The sequence below is a fragment of the Triticum dicoccoides genome, chromosome 2A, assembly GCF_002162155.2.
Source record: "Triticum dicoccoides isolate Atlit2015 ecotype Zavitan chromosome 2A, WEW_v2.0, whole genome shotgun sequence".
NCBI lineage: Eukaryota > Viridiplantae > Streptophyta > Magnoliopsida > Poales > Poaceae > Triticum > Triticum dicoccoides.
Genome location: NC_041382.1, coordinates 732,736,098 through 732,759,038, shown reverse-complemented (window position 1 = coordinate 732,759,038; position 22,941 = coordinate 732,736,098). Strand labels below are relative to the sequence as shown.

General features: G+C 44.2%; 2 protein-coding genes across 3 annotated transcripts; both read left to right on the top strand.

Annotated features, from left to right (window-relative positions):
* The first annotated feature begins 2,029 nt into the window (after positions 1 to 2,029).
* LOC119356745 (phosphatidylinositol/phosphatidylcholine transfer protein SFH11-like) lies at positions 2,030 to 10,582 on the top strand. Of its 2 annotated transcripts, XM_037623723.1 has the most exons (12): positions 2,030 to 2,396; positions 3,169 to 3,446; positions 3,627 to 3,726; positions 3,876 to 4,142; positions 4,501 to 4,578; positions 7,729 to 7,830; positions 7,926 to 7,975; positions 8,042 to 8,150; positions 9,714 to 9,791; positions 10,077 to 10,178; positions 10,251 to 10,321; positions 10,419 to 10,582. In XM_037623723.1, exons 2-12 carry the CDS (start codon positions 3,268 to 3,270, stop codon positions 10,462 to 10,464), a joined length of 1,182 nt encoding a protein of 393 aa, XP_037479620.1. In that variant the 5' UTR covers positions 2,030 to 2,396; positions 3,169 to 3,267; the 3' UTR covers positions 10,465 to 10,582. The 2 variants fall into 2 exon arrangements, with proteins under 2 accessions (XP_037479620.1, XP_037479622.1); XM_037623725.1 differs by lacking the exon at positions 9,714 to 9,791.
* Positions 10,583 to 13,662: 3,080 nt separating this feature from the next.
* On the top strand, positions 13,663 to 15,462 carry LOC119356744 (probable amino acid permease 7). Its single transcript, XM_037623722.1, has 3 exons — positions 13,663 to 14,181; positions 14,271 to 14,497; positions 14,587 to 15,462. The coding sequence occupies exons 1-3, from the start codon at positions 13,721 to 13,723 to the stop codon at positions 15,354 to 15,356; spliced, it is 1,458 nt and encodes a 485-aa protein (XP_037479619.1). The 5' UTR covers positions 13,663 to 13,720; the 3' UTR covers positions 15,357 to 15,462.
* The last annotated feature ends 7,479 nt before the right edge of the window (positions 15,463 to 22,941 follow it).

Here is a 22,941-nt window from a genome sequence, read left to right as displayed (position 1 = left end):
GGGGCGCTTTCCCAAGTGGATCATCAGGTCAAGAAAACATTCGTCTGGCTGAGTCCAATTATTGTACTCCCTCGGTCACAAGTATAAGATGTTCTAACTTTTCTCTGAATGGGCTGTATATATTTGTTGAGGAAGGGAGTACACTTTAGCTATTTATCAGTTACCTGAAAAAAAGATTTGGATAAGTTAATTCCGCGTGAAAGCCACAACGCGTGGGTGATGTATTGCTTATGTGTCTCCCACGAGGCTGAATCAAGACCTCGTTGGAGACAAAGATAATGCAGGTGCCCATGGTGTCACCAGCATAGACGAGGACGAGACTTCACATGTGCGGGTGAGTGGCCGGGACATCATCCGAGATCGACATGGCGACGCCACGACAGCGGGCGAGGCATGTGGAGTGGAGGATGCAGAGAAGACATTATGTACGTCGCAACGTATAAGATGAACAATCACCGCCGATGGGCCAAGCTTTCGCATGTTCTGTGCAGCACCACGCGTTGTTGGCGCCCACGCTACCGCTTCTCTTTAACCTTGTCTCTTTATAAACGGCTTATCATCCACTCGTTTCCTTTTCTTCTATGATCCTATCTATCCTTTTTCTCCCTCCATTTTTTTTCTAAAGGCTGCCATGGACGTGCCTTTCCTCACCTTTTTGCTATCATTGCCGCCATGGATGCTCTTCTCTCATGTTGTTGTGGTCGCTAAGGGCACCATCCCTCCTCGCCATAAGCATCATCTCCATTGCTCACCTGCTCTTCTCTTTCCATATGTTTTTTTCTATCATTTTTTTCTTCAAAGTTTTCCGTTGTTCTTTATTTTTTAATCGGTTTTCTTTCCTTTTTTCCATTATCCTTTATCCTTTTAAATTTTCTTCCTTTTCTTTTCATTTTTATTATTCAAATTCACATTTTAATTTCATGAATTGTTTTTCATTAATATTAATATTTCTTGAATTCGAGATTTTTTGGATTTCACAAACTTCATTTGAATTTTGAAAACTTTATTTGAATTCGTGAACATTATTCAAATTTGTAAACTTTATTTGAATTCGTGAGCATTTTTTTAATGCATGTTTTTTAATTCACAAACATTTTTTCAATTACATTAACTCCTTTTGAACTCAAAAATATTTGTGATTTTGAGCTTGTTTAATTCCATGATCTTTTCTCAATACGTGAACATCATATCAATTCACATCCATTTTTTAAATTCACTAGCATTTTGTAGATACATAATTTTTAAATTTCATGAAAATTTGTTTGAATTAATTGACATTATTAAAATTCATAATTTAGTTCAAATTAGTGATTTGTTTTAACACTATTCACATTCATGAACATTAGCAAAAATGTGAATTTTTTTAAATTTAGGAACATTTCTTCAATTTCATGACTTTTTTCAAATTCACAAACATGTTTAAAATTCATGCACATTTTTTGTTTCATGATATTGTTGAATGTCATGAATAATTTTTTAATTCATGAACTTTTTCGAGTTCGTGCACATTGTTGTTGAATTTGCATGCATTTAATTTTATTTGTATTTTTAAAAATTTCCGGAACTTTTTTCATACTCGTTAACATTTCTTGAATTTGTGATGTTTTCTCAGAAACCGGTTCAAAAACAAAAAATCGTAAAAAAAACGCTGTGAAAACCAGACACGCAGTTATTAATTTAGCGACCTGTGTTGTTTATTTAGCAAAAGAACGCACATTTCTTTCTTTTTTTTTTACGGGAATAAAACGCACATTTCAATTTCGTGCTGATGCGTCGCTCACAGTTTTTTTTACAATCTCGCGTCGCTCACAGTTTTTTTTTACAATCTCGCGTCGCTCACAGTTACTACTAATCAGAGGGAAAAAACGAACTAAACACGGCCATGCGCGCGTGCGCTCGCTCGTGGCTGCAGTTGGGAGATGGGCCAGGCCCATGTAGCGACAGACGCGAGGCGCCTGATTTGCTGCAATTTGTCTAAAAAAAGCCTGATTTGCTGCAAGGGCGATACACACCACCCCCACATGTCAGTGACGCGAGAAGGCGTTAAGACCTCCCGAGCGACGCCAATGGATTCTCCGCGCACTCGGAGCGAAGCAGTCGGCAGCCGCACGTGATGGGCCTGGCCGAGGAGGAGTATGCGGCCGCTTCACGTCGCTTCTCCGGCGCCGTGTCCATGAGGGAGACGCCGGATTCCTCTTATTGCCGCCCGCGGAAGCATCCTTTCCCTTCCGCCTGGCACCCGCCGCATGCCCACCAGGCGTTCGACGTAATGCCACGCCCAGGAGACCCAGCCCCCATTTTATATCTTCCAAGTCCAGGACGAGGAGGACTCCTGGTTTATTCGCAAAATAATTGGTAGCGCGCTCACAAGCAGCATCCCGGAGCTTCAACCCTAGGTAAGATCCTATGCTGGTTCTTGAGATTGCAGAACAGCAAATTCCTTATGTTTGTGCATACATGACATGCATTTGATTTTTTTTTTGAGGAAACATGCATTCAAAATTAGCGGAATTGCGCACGGTTATCAGTGCTCAGACGACGCTGTGGACCTATTGCACTAGTGACTATTTCATTTTCTCTTTCTTAATTTTCTTGCGGTGCCGCCTTAAATTGTAGCTGCACTGATGTGCATCAGTTGGACCGTGCAGAAGTGGAATTCTTGAGTTCTTCCATCTTCTGCGTGGGCCAGATTAATATTGCAGTACAAAAGCAAAGCATCATCCATGAACAGAAAATAAATCACAAGTATCTAGCTATATTTGGCAATGGGTTACTGTTGGCCAATCAAATTACGGCAAACATGATGGTCTATTGAATACCTTCCTCATCTTCTTTTCTTGGTGATGCCAGAAATTCACGATAGTATATTATGCTATATAGGATAGGTGGTCTTAAATATTCCTCTTTTCTTAACTTATAAAATATTAAACTCTAAAATTTAAATCAGGGACGTTGATGGTATTACAGAAAAAATAAATCGCAGCACAGAATACTAATGACCATAACTACCATATTGTTTCCCCATGGACTTGCACAGTTAAAACTCTCTTTCCTTTCTGCTTTGTGTATGCTTGCTTACATTGTTGGATCAAATAAAAGAAAGTGGAATGCCAAGCGAATGTAATGGAGTCAAACCTGCTTCTAATGGCCTGCCTTCTTTTTACGAAGGGTTCAATACCACAGCTTCAGAACTAATTTACCAAGTTTCCACTTGAACCTTACTGGCACTTCCTGCAAGTGGATAACAAAAACAGCTCCGTATCAAAGATGAGCTTCAGATCTATTGAGCAACTACTTAGAAGGAACAGCAAGATCAAAATTTCTCAGAGTATTGCCAATGGTATTCATGACCAGAAGGAAGAGCGGTCTGTGCAAGCGTTGAGGGAGTCACTTCTTGCGACCAACCAGCTTCCAGAGAAGTTTGATGACCATCATGTCCTACTACGGTATCTAAGTTTTATCCAATATCCAGAAACTATGTTGTATACTTCTATACATAGTTACATCACCAAATTATCCATCTAAATAACTGGGAGATATTTTACACCTCAACAGTTAGGAGGTCAGACGTACTCTTATTTTTTATTGAAGTTGGACTTGATCTGATTGCTATCTTCATCATGTAGCTTTCTGAGAATGCGAGGATTCAATGTAATAAAGGCAAAAGAGATGTTCTTGAATATGCTGAAATGGCGTGAGGATTGTGCTGTTGATACCATTGCAAAGGTATGCCATGGCTGTCATTTGTAAATATTCTGTTTGTAATTTGTCCAAAGAGTCTCGTAATTGTCTTGTATCCTTCTACATTTCTAGTTCCACAGTATTATTGTTATCTGGTTGAAATATTAAGGGGAAATGGTGTTTCTATGTCACAGGATTTTAAATTTGAAGAATTTGACGCATTAAAACGATGCTATCCTCATGGATTTCATGGAGTTGACAGATTTGGAAGGCCACTATACATTGAACGGATTGGCTCAGTGGATCTCAGTAAGCTCATGCAAGTGACTAGTATTGATAGATATATAAAATATCATATATCAGAACAGGAGAAAACTTTATCTTTGAGATATCCTGCATGTTCTGTTGCCGCAAAGAAGCACATATCTTCTACAACAGCCATATTAGATGTCAAAGGATTGGTGCGTTGCTGTCTGTGAAATCTTCTTCTCAGCGCTATATACATTAATTCCATTGTTTCATTGAAGAGGGTAGTTGCATAGCTGTTTGATCATTTCTTCATTGCCTGATACTGAGGCCAAGCTTTTGTCTTGGAAGCAGGTACTCAATTTGTTTTTGTTGTCATGTAACTTGGTTCATTCTTAAGGCTGTTCCTCTGTCAAGTTTTATTTACATTAGGAATTTTTGGCTGCAACAGCAATGTACATTCATGAAACTATCATATGTCTAAGCTATTAGTTTTAGTACTCAGCACTAGCACATGATGAGGCTATTTTACTATGTACCAAAATATTCATTTGGATACTCCTGTTATTTCAGGGCATGAACAATTTTTCAAAAGCTGCACGAGAGATGTTCATTGAAATTCAGAAGATTGACAGCAATTACTACCCAGAGGTAATCTAATCTAGTTAGAAAATGTCCATGTTAGACCCTTGACTATGTTCCTGGAAGACTAGAATCCCGAAGTTCAAAATCATTTATCTAAAAAATTATTTTGTTGTGGACCTTGGCCTATAATAGCTTTGATAAGATAATGGTCTGAAGACCAGGGATCAGGCACTCGCCCTCAATAGCTGCAGCAGGGGTTGTTCCTGACGTGGAAGTGATCTATTAGGCTTTGGGATTTCATTGCTTCATCTAAAAGCTCAATTGAAAGTTTCGAACTCAAGGCCTAACCATAAATCTACCTTCCTATTCAATTGAACCCTTGCTAATTTAACTGGACTCTTTCATATTGAGCCAACAGTATCCAACAAGGATATTTATCACTTATTTATTCCTTTTCTTAATCTTCATATCTTTAACATAACCTATCAAATGCCTTCACGAACAGGCCTATCTCCTGCTGCCTTGTGCACTCACGACCATAACAACTTCTAAACCGTTTGCTTTAAACCCTAAGGTTCTTTTCAAGGTGATTTTGATATGGTGGATGTTGGCGACGTGATAAACCTTGTGTTTGTGAGTAGCTAGTCTTCTCCTTCGCCTCTTCATCTATGTCTCTCTTGTCATTATCCTCGACATCCTAGCCGTCACCTTCTTCATTTTTAGTTTCATCAGGCCCAGTGGCATGTCATCAGTAACAACAGTAGTCCCATGGTATTCCATGGTGAGGTACATGATGTTGTCAACCAGCCCTTCATGGAAGCGTCTTCCTGTCACAAGGTCATCGCCACAGATGGTAGCACCGACCAATTTCGCGGTGTGCCTTTGCTAGTTCGTCATGTGCCGCATGCCCATGGCCATGGAACTGGAACCCTGAGGTTGATATGCACCTGCAGTCCAATGGATAATGAAACTGAACTTTGAGATGTTGGATATCGGCAAGCAGTAGTGCAAGATGGCACTGCAGCGTCAACTGGGCTTCCAGGCCGTAACAACAAGCTAGTCCTCGGGCCTGCCAGGTATCTAGACCTGGATGTCATCACTGATGTAGTCCCATGAATCATCAGGTAGGAAATGTTCGGAAAATTAGCAATATTATGATTAATTTAATCCATAAATAAATCATGATGATAGCAGTAGCAGTATTAACCTCATACTGATCTGTAAACATGCGAGTGCGTACTAGTTATAGAAACGACATATCTATTAATGTGCTGAGTACCGGAAACGCATAAGCCAGTAAAACAGGGATTCACAGATCATACCTCCAGTTGCCCAGGTAGCATCCTCGGCGCCTTTTTTGTGGCTTCGGAGTTTTCACCCATGGCGATTTCGTGGAGGTCAAGGACGTAGTCGAAGTAGAGGACGAAGAGGAACAACAGCGAGCTCCGAGCAGTCGCGCCGAGACGCTCCTCAAAAATTAATCGCCCTTCTCCCAGTGCAGGATCACAAAAGGCGGGGTTTCGGAGGCCTGCTCTCCCACATAGCCGTGCACGCGGTCAATGGGATGGAATTGCTGAAAGCAGTAGTAGCGAGAGGAACGACAGTGGGTTATGCGCTAGGAGGCAAAGTAGATGCAATCTGATAAGGTGACGGCTAGGGTTGCCACTGCCCCCAATATATATGCGGTCGGGTAGGAAGACGTGGTGCTAGGCCCATGACCGAGTCGGCAACAACCCACAATCCGACGGTTTCAGATATGGTTGTTACATAACACGTCCGTTAATGACTCACAATTAATTAATTATCTGTTCCTGGCCGGCAAATATAAAGCGCACATGACATAGGTCTGAGCTCGGCTTGGCTCGTTCACGAAACATGAGGCGCGCACGGCGGAGGAGGAGCACGCTTGTACCACTCCTCTTCTCAAGCTCCAATCGCATGTGGAAGAGAATCCGCTCCAATAGCACGTGGAAGAGAATCTGCTCCAATAGCATGTGGAAGAGAATCCCTTATATGTTTGTCTCACCTCTCCTCCGAGACCGCGGTGGTACTAAACTTCCGACCATGTCATGACAACCCACATGAGCATTTGAGATTTTGCAGGATTTATTGTTTGTATGGGCCTAAAGCCCATCTATAATTCAACAATCCCCCACCAGATCTTGGAGGCCCATTGTGTTGTCCTCTATTCCGAACACTGTTTTGATATACCAGTATAGTATTTTCAGTGGAGACCGGTAAGGTTGAACATCCTCCTAGAGCAAAGAACTACACTTCTCTGCAACTGAACAATGGACTATGCTTTGAATTGTCAGTTTGGCATAAAGAAGTTTCACTAATTGTCTTACTGGTACTAGGCAGCCGAAGGTTAACCCCGCTTGTGGAGCATATTAGTCACACTCCTGGCCTATTCATGAGCTTACTAGAGATTACCCTATCTCATAGACTGTGTAACCAGCAGTTGGGCTTATATAGGTCTGCTCTTCCAAAGATTGCTCTGCATCTCGAACGGAATGGGTTAGTAAAGTTACTCTCCTCCAGTTAACTAGTAGTTTGTTTTCCAAGGTCCTACTTCACGGGATCTCCGATCACATAGGCTGGGTTACCACCATGGCAACTCATGTGGGTCTCTTACCCATCTCCCTTGATGCATTTTCTATCACAACACATGATAAAGCTTTTGTGAAGGTATCTGCCAGATTCTTAGCCGACTTGATATAAAATCCAACTCTATCCTTGCTATGCTTAATCCATAGTTTTAAATAGCAGGCTATGGCATTCTACGTTTGGAGCTAAATTGACTCTATGGCGTGCTAAATGACGCTAAGTTGTACATGATGCGTTTAGCGTGAAGCCCCTCCAAACACTATAGCGGAGCTATAATGCCGCACAGCGCGCTACTTAAATTATTGTCTAATCCGATAGTCTAGATTTTTATTTCTCTTTATTTATTTATTCTATGCCGCAGATAGTTAATACATGACCATGAGAGTGTTAGGAATGACTTTCTATTTTATTTTGTTTTCCATTAAATTCTGCTGCTTATTAGCACCTACGAATTTTTTGCTGGGAAATTATGGATCTTCATAAAAACAGAGCCAGTTATGGCTAATATCCTGTTGTTCGGAAACAAAACTAGTTCTAGATTTCTTGCTTCCAATCTCAGCAGAAGATAGTTTCAACAATATATTCATATGGCTTTGATTTATGATACAGACATTACATCAACTTTACATAATCAACGCTGGTTCTGGATTTAGAGCATTGTGGAAAGTACTAAAAGCATTTATGGAGGCAAGAACTTTAAAAAAGATTCAGGTAGCGCATGTTTTCTTTCTGTAAGTGCCAATTATTGTTCTTGGACAAAAGATTGAATCACTGAATACTGTGCTTACTCACGTGCTACTTGTAAGGTTTTGGGGACCAATTACCTCAGCACCGTACTAGAAGCTGTTGAGCCAAGGTAAAGTGCATCAAGTTATAAGCTACTTTTACATGTTAGGAGAATGACATTTGCTCTTTCCTGCAGCAATTTACCTGAATTTTTGGGTGGAACGTGTACTTGTTCTGCAACTGGAGGGTGCTTGCTCCAAGATAAAGGACCTTGGACTGATGCTGGAATTATCCGTGCTTCTAAGGTGAGGTATGATGCTTCTTTTAAAGTTTGTTCAAAAGTTGCTGGGAAGCTGAACTAATTGTTGGGAGTATATTTGTAACTAGGAAGTTTTTGGAGAAGTGGGAAATCTTTCAATAAGATGACTTCTATAACTGCAAGCAGGCTATTTTGTTAGTATTGTTGTTTGCAACTTTAGCTTTGGCTGAGTGAAATCTATCCTTGGATTGCCCAGTAGGAGCTACAATAGTGTTGTTTGGTCAGTGGCCATTCATGTGTTGGTATTATACTTCTCAATTTCAAGTGTTATGCTACGTTGCACGGATACTTCAGAAAGCGCGCGTATCCAGCCGGATACTGCCCGGATACTCGGATACTGCCCCGATACTTCCCGATACGTATCCCGTAAGTATCCCTTGATATTTTGATATAAAAAAGAAAATAATATTTGATACTCCTAGGATACTTCTGCGACACGTTTTGAATACCTGAAACCCCTCGTTCGACGTGAAATCCCCTAAAAAATAAAGGCGCACCTTTTGAAGATTCCCAACATGGGCATGAGTTCATGTGAAAACATGTCTGTCAATGTTTTTGTTCAATTGAAAGGTGAGCAAGAGAGAATCGATGCACTGATTGGAACAGCAAACCTAGGCACACCTCCCTGCCAATTAATGGAAGTGTACTAGTAAGTGCAAGAAAAGAAAGGGGTAATCGTATTGAGGCATGCTTTGACCTAGAACCTCCTTAATTTTTTTCTTCATATTTGTAATAATTAATATATGTAACATCTATATATAAACGTATCCCCGTATCCATGTTTTTAGAAAATTGGCATATCGGGCATATACCCGTATCGCGTATCCGATACGTATCCAAGTATCCGTGCAACGTAGGTGTTATGGACTAGATACTTCATGGTTGTTCAAGTTTTAATCTTGATTTAGTATATCTACTGCCCTCTTTTATCTTTATCACTCCCATAAATATTTGAGTTGGTGGCGGTGATGGACATCCTTCCATGCCACCTCCTCTCCTCCAGCAAAGTATCTTCATAACTGGTTGGGCAATCTCCCCACAATTTCTACCATCTTGGATTTGCATAATATGTCGTATGGTTATTTTTAGTCTTACTTTTTCTAAGTTGCCCTGTTCTTTAAATTCCAAGTCATTTTTGTGTGGCCACGATTCTATACATGATTTTTTAAATTAGTTTCATAGCAACACACGGGCATTCTGCATAATTAAGAAAAAAACAATCTCATACCTGTGAGCTTCCTTTCCTGGATTGCCCCCTCCTCATCTCTCCATTGAGGTTTCCTTTCTTCTTCAGTGGCTGATTTTCAGAATTATTATTATTACATAACATAGGGACCTTTCCCATCAAAAGAAAATATCTATTGGAGAAAAATAGAAGTGTAACACCTTCATTGTATCTACTCATTTCATCTTCCTTTTGCCCTCCCACCTCAATTTCATCACCAAGTGTCACATCAGAATAGAAGAAACATACGCCTATCTTCTCTCGTTTTCTCCCTCCTTTCCCTTGCAAAGAATGCATTATGGATTTCTGACACTTCATTTGCAGGAGCCTTCAGCAAGACATGTAGATTCCACGTGTGGTAGGAAACGTACTCTTGGCATGTTGTTGTTAGAGGATAATCAGGTCTTGATACTGTTACTGAAATTATGCTTCTGCCCTTGTATACTTCCATTTAAAAACTGGAACAGCACATATGATAGCACATAGCACAGAAAGTATAAAAAAAAAACTCAAATGTTTCTGCTATGGTTTGACCGTGAACCAGTCGTGCAGTTGCACTTCGGGAGTTCAGATTAGCAGATATTACTTGCATGCCTTTCGAATGAGTGGTTTTGCCTCATAGCCTAACTACTCCCCATGAAATGGGAATTCTCCAGTTACTAATTGTTGCAAATCTGTATGGAACAGGTTGCTAATCAGATGAGTGAAAATACTCATCAGAAACAAGCCAGTGAACAGATCTCAGGGAAGATACAAGAACTTGAAGACTGTGCTGCTCAGACCAAGGAGGTGAGAAAAGACACTTAATTAAGAAATTGCAGCCTAAGCATCAGCTGAGTGATATTTTCTTTGTACGTGCAGACCCTAGAGACACTAATATGTAAGCAGAAAGAACTTGGTATCCACATTGAACAGTTGAGGGAGCTCCTACGGTGAGAATGACATCCTCCTTTACCTGTCTAATTGCATACTGTGAATCCTTTTCAAATTGAGGCCGTAATATGTGTTTTGTTTGTTTTGTTAATACAGGGATGATGTCCCGGCAGAGAAGAAAACAAGTGAGAAGGAAAAATAAGTCATCACCGCATTGCGGTTTTATTTCTAGTGTACACGATGTCTACTACTGCTCTACCTTGTCCCATATTATGTTACTCATGTAATCTCCCTTCCTCTAATTATCATGAATAAAGTTATCATCTCTTATAAGTACTAAATTTACTTTATGTGATACTTTTGCCAATAACTGCCATCCACAAGGCTTCTCTCAACATCGTGGTTGCATTTCAAAGGCACCTTAATGTCAAGATGTAATTCTAGCTTCTAGGGTTGTTTTGGTTTCAGTGATATTTCAAGGCCTTGATCACCACCTGGTTGTCTGAAACACAGGTGCACCACCAGGACCCCAAAGAAGAAATCCAAATTGAATTCAGACGTGGAAATGTTACCTCCATTGTACTCCCTCCGTTTCTAAATACAAATCCTTTTAGAGATTTCAATAGGGGAAAAGCTTACCATCATCCGACGGATCGTAGTGGCCGCGTTCGCCACCTCCGCTGCATGACACGCGTCCAATTGATAGCTCACATGTCGTTCTTTGTCGAACGCGCTTTCGAAACAGAGGCTATGTTTCAGAAACATATGTGGTGTTGTAATAGTCTATGACGGGTCTAGTTTTACAACAAAACCTCTGTTGCGGAAATTTTCCGCAACAAGACCTCACTTGCAGAAAAAATTGCGACAAAACCCTAGTTGTAAATTTTTTTCGTGACAAAACAGGCGTTGCAAACAAAATTCCGCAACAAGACCTATGTTGCAGTTCTGGAGTCACACTCGACTCGCTTGATGCGGCAATCCGACGGCTCACGAGCCGGCTGATCTTTTAAAAATATCAGCAGGTGGACCCGTAGCACGCCCCTTTCAATAAGGACTACATACGGATGTATACAGACATATTTTAAAGTATGTAGTCCATATTGAATGTGCTCAGTCCGGTTTGTGTAGGATAAAAATCGAAAATACATCTGAACACCAAACAACTAGCGATGGAAATACCGAACTGAAAACTATAAATCGAATAAACCAGAAATATCCACCGACTCGGTTAGGTTAGGATAGGTTTGATCCTCAGTTTTTTATTTCTTTTTAAAAAAGACTTATTCCACACTTTCACGGTCAAAGAATGGCGCGGCAAAGCTCGCCGTCACCCTACAGTCTTGTTGAATCCCGAGTCCGGGTCGAGGCAAATCGGGGGGCGACATGCGAGCCCCTCGCCAGCGTTGTTTAACCCGGTGGTCGCGGAGATCCCCGTGACTTGAACGCGACGTGCACGCCATCGAGCAAGTGTAGGATCGCCACAGCCTGTGCAGTGTTTGTGCAGTGGTGGTTGGGCTTCCCTCGTCTTCTTCTCCATAAAGAAAGAGAAACAGTTTGCCTAATTCACGTCTAGATTTTTTTAAGAATGTCACATTTAAGCTCCCACAAATATATAATGCAGCAACAAGAAACAAACAAAACTAGGACAAAAAAATAAATCACAAACAAAGTAAAAATCAGCTTAGATGTGACATAATTATGTCACATAATTATGTGACATCTAAACGTGTCCTAGACAAACAAACAAAAAAGAAAACGACGACCCCTGCAGTCGAGCGAGAAGGCGGGCTCTGCCCAGCAGCTCGATCGGCCGTGGCGTTTTGCGCGTAAACCGAGCCGGCTTTGAGACAGACGAGACAAATCGATCTTCTCTCCGATCGAGCTTGTCCAGATCACCCACCCACTCAGTACTCATCATCAAGTGGCAATAATAATGCGGCACCAGCTATCCATCCAGATCATTTTTCTTCCCATGATCAGTAGTCAGTCAACTCCCAGCTACTGTGCAACAGGAGCAACATCCCATCTCAAAGTTTATCCAAAATATGCTTGGACTGCTTAACTTTTCTGATAAATAGATAAAAACGCTCGGGAAAAAAAATTAGACGCTCTTAGTTTGTTAACCGGAAACACAGACTTGTTTAAAACCCTGTTGTTTTTTTCTTGAAAAAGGTTTGAAAGTGTACCAACGTCTACTTCATCCGTTCCTAAATGCAAGTCTTTTTAGAGATTTCACTATAAAGACTACATTCAGATGTATACAGACATCTTTTGAAGTATAGGTTTATTCATTTTGCTTCGTATGTAGTCTATAGTGGAATCTTTTAAAAGACTTATATTTAGGAACGGAGGGAGTATATGAGATTCCTGTGAAACCATAGCTTTCATGGCCGGATCGCATAGTTTGCAGGGGTTTGTTACGAGATATGCGCCCTTTGCATTTTAACTATAGATATTTCATCTTTTTTGCGGGTACAACTATAGATACGTCGACCGGTATGACCATGGATATTCTTCATGCGAAAGGGCCCAAGGCCATATATTAACTATCGCAGGTCTTTACAAGCACACTTATGCAGAAAAAAAATTACATTCAAATCTTTGGAGGTGCCAAAGTCTTCTTCCTCCTGCATCCACCGGCGGCACCTTGTGACTCGTGAGCATAACTCAATTCCGCCTCTACGCCTCCGCCTCAGGGGAGCAAAATATTGAAACACAGAGCTTGTAGAATAGAACCAGCAGACGGGAAGTCGTCGATGCAGATTAGGGGACGCTGCCAGCCGCCCCAGAGAAAAGAACGCCGATGAGGACCTGCAGAAACTCGAAAGACCATGGATATTCATTATTCTCTCTGTTCTCTTTTACACGCTGCCCTTGTTTTTCAATAATTAATTAACAATATATGCGTTATACGTCATAAAAAAATATGCATCATTGTAAATTTCGTTCAGATACAAATCCGATAAAATGACCGTGTTTTTTTTTCTTTTTTTGCAAATATGACCGTCGATACTTTTTTTTTGATCGTACACTAGGACACTCCATCTCTCATCATCTCCCCTATAAATCTGGCAAATTTTATCAGATGATCCCAGAAATCTCTACGATGTGACATGTGACGTGCACATGATCGAATAAATGTACTTTCTTGGTATATATCGGCCATTTGGTACAGGCCGTTGAGCGGTTGTTGGGCTTTGCCGCATCTTTCACAAGAAAACGGGAGAAGAAAATGACCGGCCGTTGGTGAGAGAGAGAGAAGAGGTCCAAAGACTCTGAGCAGGACGGACGCGGCTCCATCGCGCCGGTATTTTCAACTCTGAACCACGGACCAATCAGGTGCCGCCACGTACGTATGCCGGCTAGCATATCACCTCGCATCTCGTCAGATCGGTCAAACTCTCGACTCCCCCGTGTGGACTCCCGAGTCCCCCGGATCGACGCCGTCAACAACGACAATGGCGCCGTCGTCGCACCGCGGCCGCCAGCCCCTCGACCTCGACGCCGCGCCCGCCGCTCCTGCGCTCGACGACGACGGCCGCGTCGCCCGCACGGGGAACCTCTGGACGTGCGTGGCGCACATCATCACCGGCGTGATCGGGGCCGGCGTGCTCGCGCTCTCCTGGAGCGTCGCGCAGCTCGGCTGGGTGGCCGGCCCCGTCGCCATGGTCTGCTTCGCCGCCGTCACCTACGTCTCCGCCGTCCTGCTCTCCCACTGCTACCGCTCCCCCGCCGCCCCCGGTGGCCCGGACTTGCCGTCGTCGGAGGAGGAGGGCAAGACGCGGCGGAACTACACCTACATGGGCGCCGTCCGGGCGCTGCTCGGCAGGAAGCACACCTACGTCTGCGGCTCCCTCCAGTACCTCTACCTCTACGGGATCGGCGTCGCCTACACCATCACCACCGCCACCTGCCTCGGGTAAACACTTCACAAACCAGAGCTCGATCGGTTTGTTCCTTCCTTCCTTCCTCGTCGTTGCTGATGGGATCGATCGCGGTGGCCGGCAGCGCGATCAAGAAGGCCAACTGCTACCACGACCACGGCCGCGGCGCCGCCCGCTGCACCTCGGACGACCGCGAGCAGCACCTCTTCATGCTGCTCTTCGGCGTCGCGCAGCTGGTGCTCTCCTTCATCCCCAACTTCCACAGCATGGCCTGGCTCTCCGTCGTGGCCGCCGTCATGTCCTTCACCTACTCCGGCATCGGCCTCGGCCTGGGCCTCTCCAAGACAATAGGTACGTATGTGCGTCGGTCGCGTCAGATGATTCAGTCAATTACCTGAACCTTTTGTTCTGAACCTGACACGTTCCGAAACTCTGTTCAGGCGACGGCGTGATCCGAGGCAGCGTCGCCGGCGTCCCGATGCACACCCCGATGCAGAAAATGTGGCGGGTGTCCCAGGCCATCGGCGACATCGCGTTCGCCTACCCGTACTCCATCGTGCTCCTGGAGATACAGGACACGCTGCGGTCGTCGCCGCCGGAGGGGGACACCCTGAGGAAGGGGAACGTGATCGCGATGCTCGCCACCACCTTCTTCTACCTCTGCGTGGGCTGCTTCGGCTACGCCGCCTTCGGCGACGCGGCGCCGGGGAACCTGCTCACCGGCTTCGGCTTCTACGAGCCCTACTGGCTCGTGGACTTCGCCAACGCCTGCATCGTGCTCCACATCCTCGGCGGCTACCAGTTCTTCAGCCAGCAGATCTTCACCGTCTGGGACCGCTGGCTGGAGGCGCGGTTCCCGGAGAGCGCCTTCGTGTGCCGGACCTACGCCGTGAGGCTCGTGCCGGGCCTGCCCCGCTACGGGCTGAACCTGCAGCGGGTCTGCTTCCGGACGGCGTACGTGGCCAGCACCACCGCGCTGGCCGTCGTGTTCCCCTACTTCAACGAGGTGCTGGGCCTCCTCGGCGCGCTCATCTTCTGGCCGCTCATCATCTACCTCCCCGTCGAGATGTACTGCGTGCAGCGCCGGGTCCGGGCATGGACGCCGACGTGGGTCGCGCTGCAGGCGTTCAACATCGCATGCTTCGCCGTCGGGACCTTCGCCTTCGTCGGCTGCGTCCAGGGCGTCGTCCAAAAGAGGCTCGCCTCCTAGGCCAGACCGTCCATTGTTGTTGTTGTACATGTCATCCAGTAGCTAGCACTTTACAAACTGCCCAGTTGTACGAAATTTGTTGTACATATCTTCCTGCTAGCCTGTACTTTCGAGTTTTACTATTCTAATGTACTCCCTCCATCCCGATTTACAAGCTAAAACAACTTGCAAAATAATCTTATATTATAGGACGAAGGAAGTAGTAGAAACATAAACTTGTGGCTCGAATGTATCCCCCACCCTCCCTGGTTTGGTGCCTCCCGTCGGTCTAACATTGTCCAAGAATCTTCCATTTGTCTTTTTTTCTTCAAAAGTAGTTAACTGTATGTTACAACAAGAGTATTTTTTTTTAAATAAAGGCAAAAGCTTTGCCTTATTTCATTAATAAAGAAGAAGAGAGTTGCTCAGTTAATTACGAAAAGCCGAGCAAAACCCAATACAAACGCCCACACAGGGCAACACACTAGCCGACCTGGCTACCAACGTAAAACCCACACGTCATCGAAAAGACAGATCACTGCCAAGGTTGCCATTCAGCGTCATCGTTGTCACTCCTCCACGAGCCAGCGATTCAACACGCAAGACAAGAGAGCCATGCCATCCAACAAATTGGCAAAACTTTCGCCACCCACTGATGGAAATATGAGCAATTTATCAAATGGATTTATTAGCAGAAATATTAGATAAAGCATGACTAATATAACAGTGACAAAACAAGCCATGCGATTTGACAAAGAGAAAGTAAACAACATCTTCATATATGAACTGTAACTGAACATATGTAGAGCAGTCAGTATAACAAGTTGCATATATGAAATAGAGCCTAACATATGTAGGGCAAATACTAGAACAAGGAACTGCAGCAGGACCTCTAACAGAAAGGAGAAGAACACGTACGGGACAGTAGCAGCAAAAGCGCTGGACTTGGGGTCGGTGTCCTCGCCTGCCATGTCGTCGAGGAGGTCGTGGACGTCGGGGAAGTAGTCCTCAAAGTCCGTGATGAAGAAGCCAGTAGTCGCGCGGAGCGCTCCCCAAAAACCTTATCACCCTTCTCCCGTACAAGACTCAAAAGGTGCGATTCCGGAGGCCTACTGTCCCGACCTGCGGTGCACGCCGCAAGACGGGATGGGGAAGAACGTAGCAGCAGCGCAGTGGTCGAAACTTTGTGGCGAGAGGAAGAGGAGCTTCTGTTGTGTCTCTCTGGAGAGGAGCGACCTCTCTTATATAGGCACAGGAGAAGGACGCGAAGAGGCTGCGGCAGGAGGTGAAGCAACAAAGGGAGACGAAGCGAACAGGCAGCGGCCGATGAGGCGCGCCGTTCGAATTCAGTGTCCACTACAGAAAACGTTTCAACTCCCACGTGACTTTTTGTATGCCCGTCGTGCGTGGCAAAAATTTAGACATCAGCTCGGCTCATTCCCGCAACCCGCGGCGCGGCGCGGCGCATCATGACGAGGCGTGGCGAGGCGGGCGGCGCAGGAGGAGCGCGCGTGGATGTCCCTCTTGTTCTCATGCTCATGCATGTGGAGAAAGAACCTCCCTTATAAAGAGGTCCAACTTCCTCTAAACTAGCAATGTGGGACTAAACTTTTGTTCCATCTCTTGCCTTGCACGAATGGGCTGCGTGGGCCTCTAGGATTTATTAGGAATTTCTGAAACTGCTACTGGGCTAGGCCCAAAATAGACAAAATTCCAGCAATCCCCCACCAGATCCCAGAGGCACACAAAATTTGCCTTTGGTTCCAAAACACTGTTTTATATACCGGTACTCTAGGGGAGACTGTTAAGTTGAACTTCCACCTAGAACTCTATGCTACACTAGTAAGCAACTCGAACAGTGGACTGGGCCTTGAACTGCAAGTTTTCTGTGAATCTAGTTTCACATAAAGCCTTGACCGATACGTGGCTACCGTGGGTCTTCCCCGCGGGTGGAACTTATGCGTCATACTCCGAGACCTTTCATGAGTTTACTAGAGAGAACCCTACTCTCATAGATTGCGACGTTTAAAAATCAGACTCATATAGGTGTGTTCTTCAAAAGATGTTCTGCAGGACGACATCTCTGCTTCAATGAGCCACTTAGAACACATTAAGATATACATCAACCTGTCATGCAGATTAGGAGAGTATTGCATCTTCATGGAGTGGTATTGTTGATAGTAAGGATACTCTCCTCTCAGTTGACCAACAACTTGTCTTCCACATCTAATTCACGGGATCTTCGATCACAAAGAATAGGTTACCACTGTGAACAACTCATATTGTGGGTCTCATACTCATCTCCCTCAATGCATTATCTATCACATTACGTGATAGACCCTTAGTAAAAGGATCTGCCAGATTCTTAGACGTTTGGATATAATCCAATGCAATAACTCTGGAGTTTCTCATTTTCCTGACAGATTTTAACCTTCTCTGAACGTGTCTTGATGAATTCATGTTGTCCTTTGAGCTGCTCACTTTCGTGATCACAGTTTGATTGTCGCAGTTCATAAGGACACCCGGTACAGGTTTCTCACCAACCGGCAAGTCATTCAAGAGCCGACGAAGCCAATCTTCTTCGACCGTAGCTGTATCTAGTGCTGTGAGTTCTGCTTCCATTGTTGACCTCGTTAAGATGGTCTGCTTGCAAGACTTCCAAGAAACAACGCCACCTCCATGCGTGAATACATATCCGCTCATGGCCTTTATCTCATCAGCATCTGAGATCCAGTTTGAGTCATTATACCCTTCAAGCACCTTTGGGTGCCCAGTGTAGTGAATTCCATAATTTGCAGTGCCTTTCAAATAACGCAAAACTCTCTCTAGAGCTTTCCAATGCACATCTCCTGGTTTTGAAACAAACTGACTCAGTTTGCTAACAGCAAAAGAGATGTCAGGTCTTGTAGCACTGGCTAAGTACATAAGCGAGCCAATAATCTGAGAATACTTCAATTGGTCTCTAGCAATTCTTTGATTCTTTCGAAGCAACACACTAGCATCATATGTTGTTGGAGAGGGCTTGCAGTCACTGTAGCCAAAGCGACTCAAGATCTTTTCCATATAGTGAGATTGAAGCAATGTAATCCCACCATCATCGTCTCTCAACAACTTGATATTCAGAATGACATCAACCACTCCTAAATCCTTCATCTCAAAATAACGAGATAGGAAATTTTTTACCTCCTTAATAACATTCAGATTTGTTCCGAAAATCAGTATGTCATCAACATACAAGCAAAGGATAACTCCCTCGCCCCCACCATGGCGATAGTACACACATTTGTCAGCTTCGTTTACAACAAAGCCTGCAGCTGTTAAAGTTCTTTCAAACTTCTCATGCCACTGTTTGGGTGCTTGCTTGAGTCCATACAAAGACTTCAGCAACTTGCACACTTTTCCTTCCTGACCATCTAGTACAAACCCATCTGGTTGTTCCATATAAATTTCCTCGTCCAACTCTCCATTTAAGAAAGCAGTCTTAACATCCATTTGATGAACGAGAAGACCATGTGAGGCAGCTAGTGAAAGTAGAACTCGAATAGTGGTCAGTCGAGCCATAGGTGAGTAGGTATCAAAGAAGTCTTCACCTTCCTTTTGGGTATAATCCTTAGCCATGAGTCGAGCCTTGTACTTTTCAATAGTACCATCAGGCCTAAGCTTCTTCTTGAATACCCATTTGCATCCTATAGGTTTGCACCCATAAGGACAATGAGTTATCTCCCAAGTTTCATTCACTAAGATGGAATCCATCTCGCTACGAACCGCTTCCTTCCAGTAGTCAGCATCTTCAGATGCATAAGCCTCTGAAATAGAACTGGGAGTGTCATCTATGAGATACACAAGAAAATCATCACCAAAGGACTTTGCAGTCCTCTGCCTCTTGCTCCTAGTAGGAACTTCATTGTTTTCCTCCACAGGACTTTCAAAGTGTTCTATCAAAATGGCATGTTTCGTAATTGTAACTGGTTCCTGATTCGATGAACTAAGCATCTACTAATTAGATGAGGTAGCCATATCGTTCATGGAAAAGATATCTTCAAAGAAAGTCGCATCATTCGACTCCATGATCGTACCGACATGCATGTCAGGTACCTCAGATTTTACAACCAAGAATCTATATCCAATGCTATGAAAAGCATATCCCAGGAAAACACAATCCATAGTCTTTGGTCCAACCTTTCGCTTCTTTGGAATTGGAACATTGACTTTCGCCAAACAACCCCATGTTCGTAGATAAGAGAGTTTTAATCTTTTATTCTCCCATTCCTCGAATGGAGTTATCTCTTTGTTCTTTGTGGGAACTCGGTTTAGGACATGACATGCCGTCAATATCGCCTCCCCCCACCATGCCTTGGAGAGACCCGATGTGTCTAACATGGCATTAACCAAATCTGTTAGAGTACGGTTCTTTCTTTCGGCCATCCCATTTGACTGAGGTGAGTAGGGAGGCGTCCTCTCATGGATTATACCATGTTCCGCACAAAAAGCATCAAATTCATTGGAAAAATACTCTCCACCACGGTCGGACCTAAGCCTCTTGATTTTTCGATCAAGTTGGTTTTTCACTTCAGCTTTATAGATCTTGAAAAAGTTCAAAGCCTCATCCTTAGATTTCAGAAGATACATACGGCAGTATCTAGTGGAGTCGTCAATTAACGTCATGAAATATTTCTTTCCACCTTTTGTCAAAACGCCATTCATTTCACAAAGATCTGAATGTATGAGTTCTAGTGGTGCAAGATTTCTTGTTTTCGCAGTCGTGTGAGACTTACGAGGTTGCTTAGCTTGCACATACACTTGACATCGACAGTGGTGAAACTAGGGATTAAGTTCAATTTTGCTAGTCGCGACATGCAACCAAAGTTAACATGACAAAGATGTGAATGCCACACATTTGATTCACTATTGTTGCAAACATGATTAACAACTTTATTGCAAACGTCTGATAAGGATAAACGAAATAGGCCTCCTGACTCATAGCCTTTACCAACAAAGGTTCCATACTTAGATATTACAAATTTATTCGACTCAAAGACAAGCTTGTAGCCATCTCTACACAGAAGGGATCCGCTAACAAGATTTTTATTGACGGAGGGGACATAATGCACGTTCTTCAGCCGCACGATCTTCCCCGAAGTAAACTTCAGATCGACCGTGCCAACACCACGAACAGAAGCACTTGAACCGTTGCCCATCAACACGGTTGAAGTCCCTGCGGTCTGATAAGACGAAAACATGGAAATATCATTGCATACATGCACATTAGCACCAGTGTCAATCAACCAATCAGGAGAATGACATACTGAAAGAATAGTGGGAAATATACCATACCCAACATCCTTCATATCAATGTCTCCAATGACAACATTAGCGGTCTTGCCGCCTTTCCCAGGATGACGCTTGTCATAGCGATTAGGGCAACTAGGAGCCCAATGATCAGGATCCCCACACACATGACAGACACATTTCTTCTTGTCATTCTTCTTCTTGAAGTTCTTGTGCTGGACAACCTTGTTCTTCCCATCAAACTTTGCTTTACCATCAAACTTGCCCTTGTTCTTGAACTTGTGGGGCTGGAAGTTCTGCTTATGTACCACATTGGCACTAGATCCTCCCTCAATACCTCGAGCACGTGTGTCCTTTGCTCTCGCCTTTTCTTCCACATCAAGAGTGCCAATGAGATCCGGGACAGAAAACTCCTGCCTCTTATGCTTCAGCAAGGTAGCAAAGTTCCTCCATGAAGGAGGAAGCTTAGTGATGATACCTCCGGCAACAAACTTGTCCGGTAGCATACAGCTGAAGTGCTCAAGTTCTCTAGAAAATGACTGTATCTCATGAGCTTTCTCAACCACGGAGCGCTCTTCAGTCATCCTGTAGTCATAGAATTGCTTCATGATGTACAGCTCAGTGCCAGCATCCGAGACCCCAAACTTGGCCTCGAGTGCATCCCACATATCTTTTCCATTATCAATTGACGCATAAGCATCAACTATGTTCTCATCAAGAACACTCAAGAGAGCAGCCTTAAACAGAGTATCCATTTTCTGAAAGGCTTGTGCCTATTGAGCATCAAGCTCCCCTTCAAGTTTGCCGAGAGTGGCGTCATAGCAACTCATGGTTTGAAACCATAAGACTGCTCTCACACGCCACCTCTTATAGTGGATACCCTCAAACATAGGAGATCCCATGGAAGCAGCAAAACCACTTGGGGTAAATTGCCTATAATAAGGTTTTTGGATTGATGGAAATATGAGCAATTTACCAAATGACTTTATTAGCAGAAATATTAGATAAAGCATGACTAATATAATAGTGACAAAACAAGCCATGCGATTTGACAAAGAGAAGGTAAACAACATCTTCATATATGAACTGTAACTGAACATATGTAGAGCAGCCAGTATAACAAGTTGCATATATGAAATAGAGTCTAACATATGTAGGGCAAATACTAGAACAAGGAACTGCAGTAGGACCTCTAACAGAAAGGAGAAGAACACGTACGGGACAGTAGCAGCAGAAGCACTGGACTTGGGGTCAGTGTCCTCGCCTGCCATGTCGTCGAGGAGGTCGTGGACGTCGGAGAAGAAGTCGTCGTCGGGGAAGTAGTCGTCGGAGTCCGTGATGAAGAAGCAAGTAGTCGCGCGGAGCGCTCCCCAAAAACCTTATCACCCTTCTCCCTTACATGACTCAAAAGGTGCGGTTCCGGAGACCTACTGTCCCGACCTGCGGTGCACGCCGCAAGACGGGATGGGGAAGAACGTAGCAGCAGCGCAGTGGTCGGAACTTTGTGGCGAGAGGAAGACGAGCTTTTGTTATGTCTCTCTGGAGAGGAGCGACCTCTCTTATATAGGCACAGGAGAAGGACACGAAGAGGTTGCGGCGGGAGGTGAAGCAACGAAGGGAGACGAAGCGAACAGGCAGCGGCCGAAGGGGCGTGCCGTTCGAATTCAGTGTCCACTACAGAAAACGTTTCAACTCCCATGTGACTTTCGTATACCCGTCGTGTGTGGCAAAAATTTAGACATCGGCTCATTCCCGCAACCCGCGGCGCGGCGAGGCATGGCGAGGCGGGCGGCGGAGGAGGAGCGCACGTGGATGTCCCTTTTGTTCTCATGCTTAGACATGTGGGGAAAGAACCTCCCTTATAAAGAGGTCCAACTCCCTCTAAACTAGCAATGTGGGACTAAACTTTTGTTCCACCTCTTGCCTTGCACGAATGGGCTGCGTGGGCCTCTAGAATTTATTAGGAATTTCTGAAACTGCTATTGGGCTAGGCCCAAAATAGACAAAATTCCAACACTCACATCTCGCTATCTTGAAAAACCTTGAAACATCAAATGATGGACTCCAATCCAAACAATGGCCAGTCACTCCGGCAACGCCAATTATTTGGCTTTGCAGTCCAGGGCTCCCATCCAAACTTGCCTTAATGAAACATATGGATCCCTACTTTTCTCCTTTTTTGAAGTCAACCCCTTAGAACTTAGGACTCGATTCATTAAAAAGACAAAAGAGAGTAGTCTAGTTATTTTGTGGAGATCATTGCAACATGCCCTCAAGAAAGTGCACCCTCAACCGATCTGACTATCCATAAGACCCC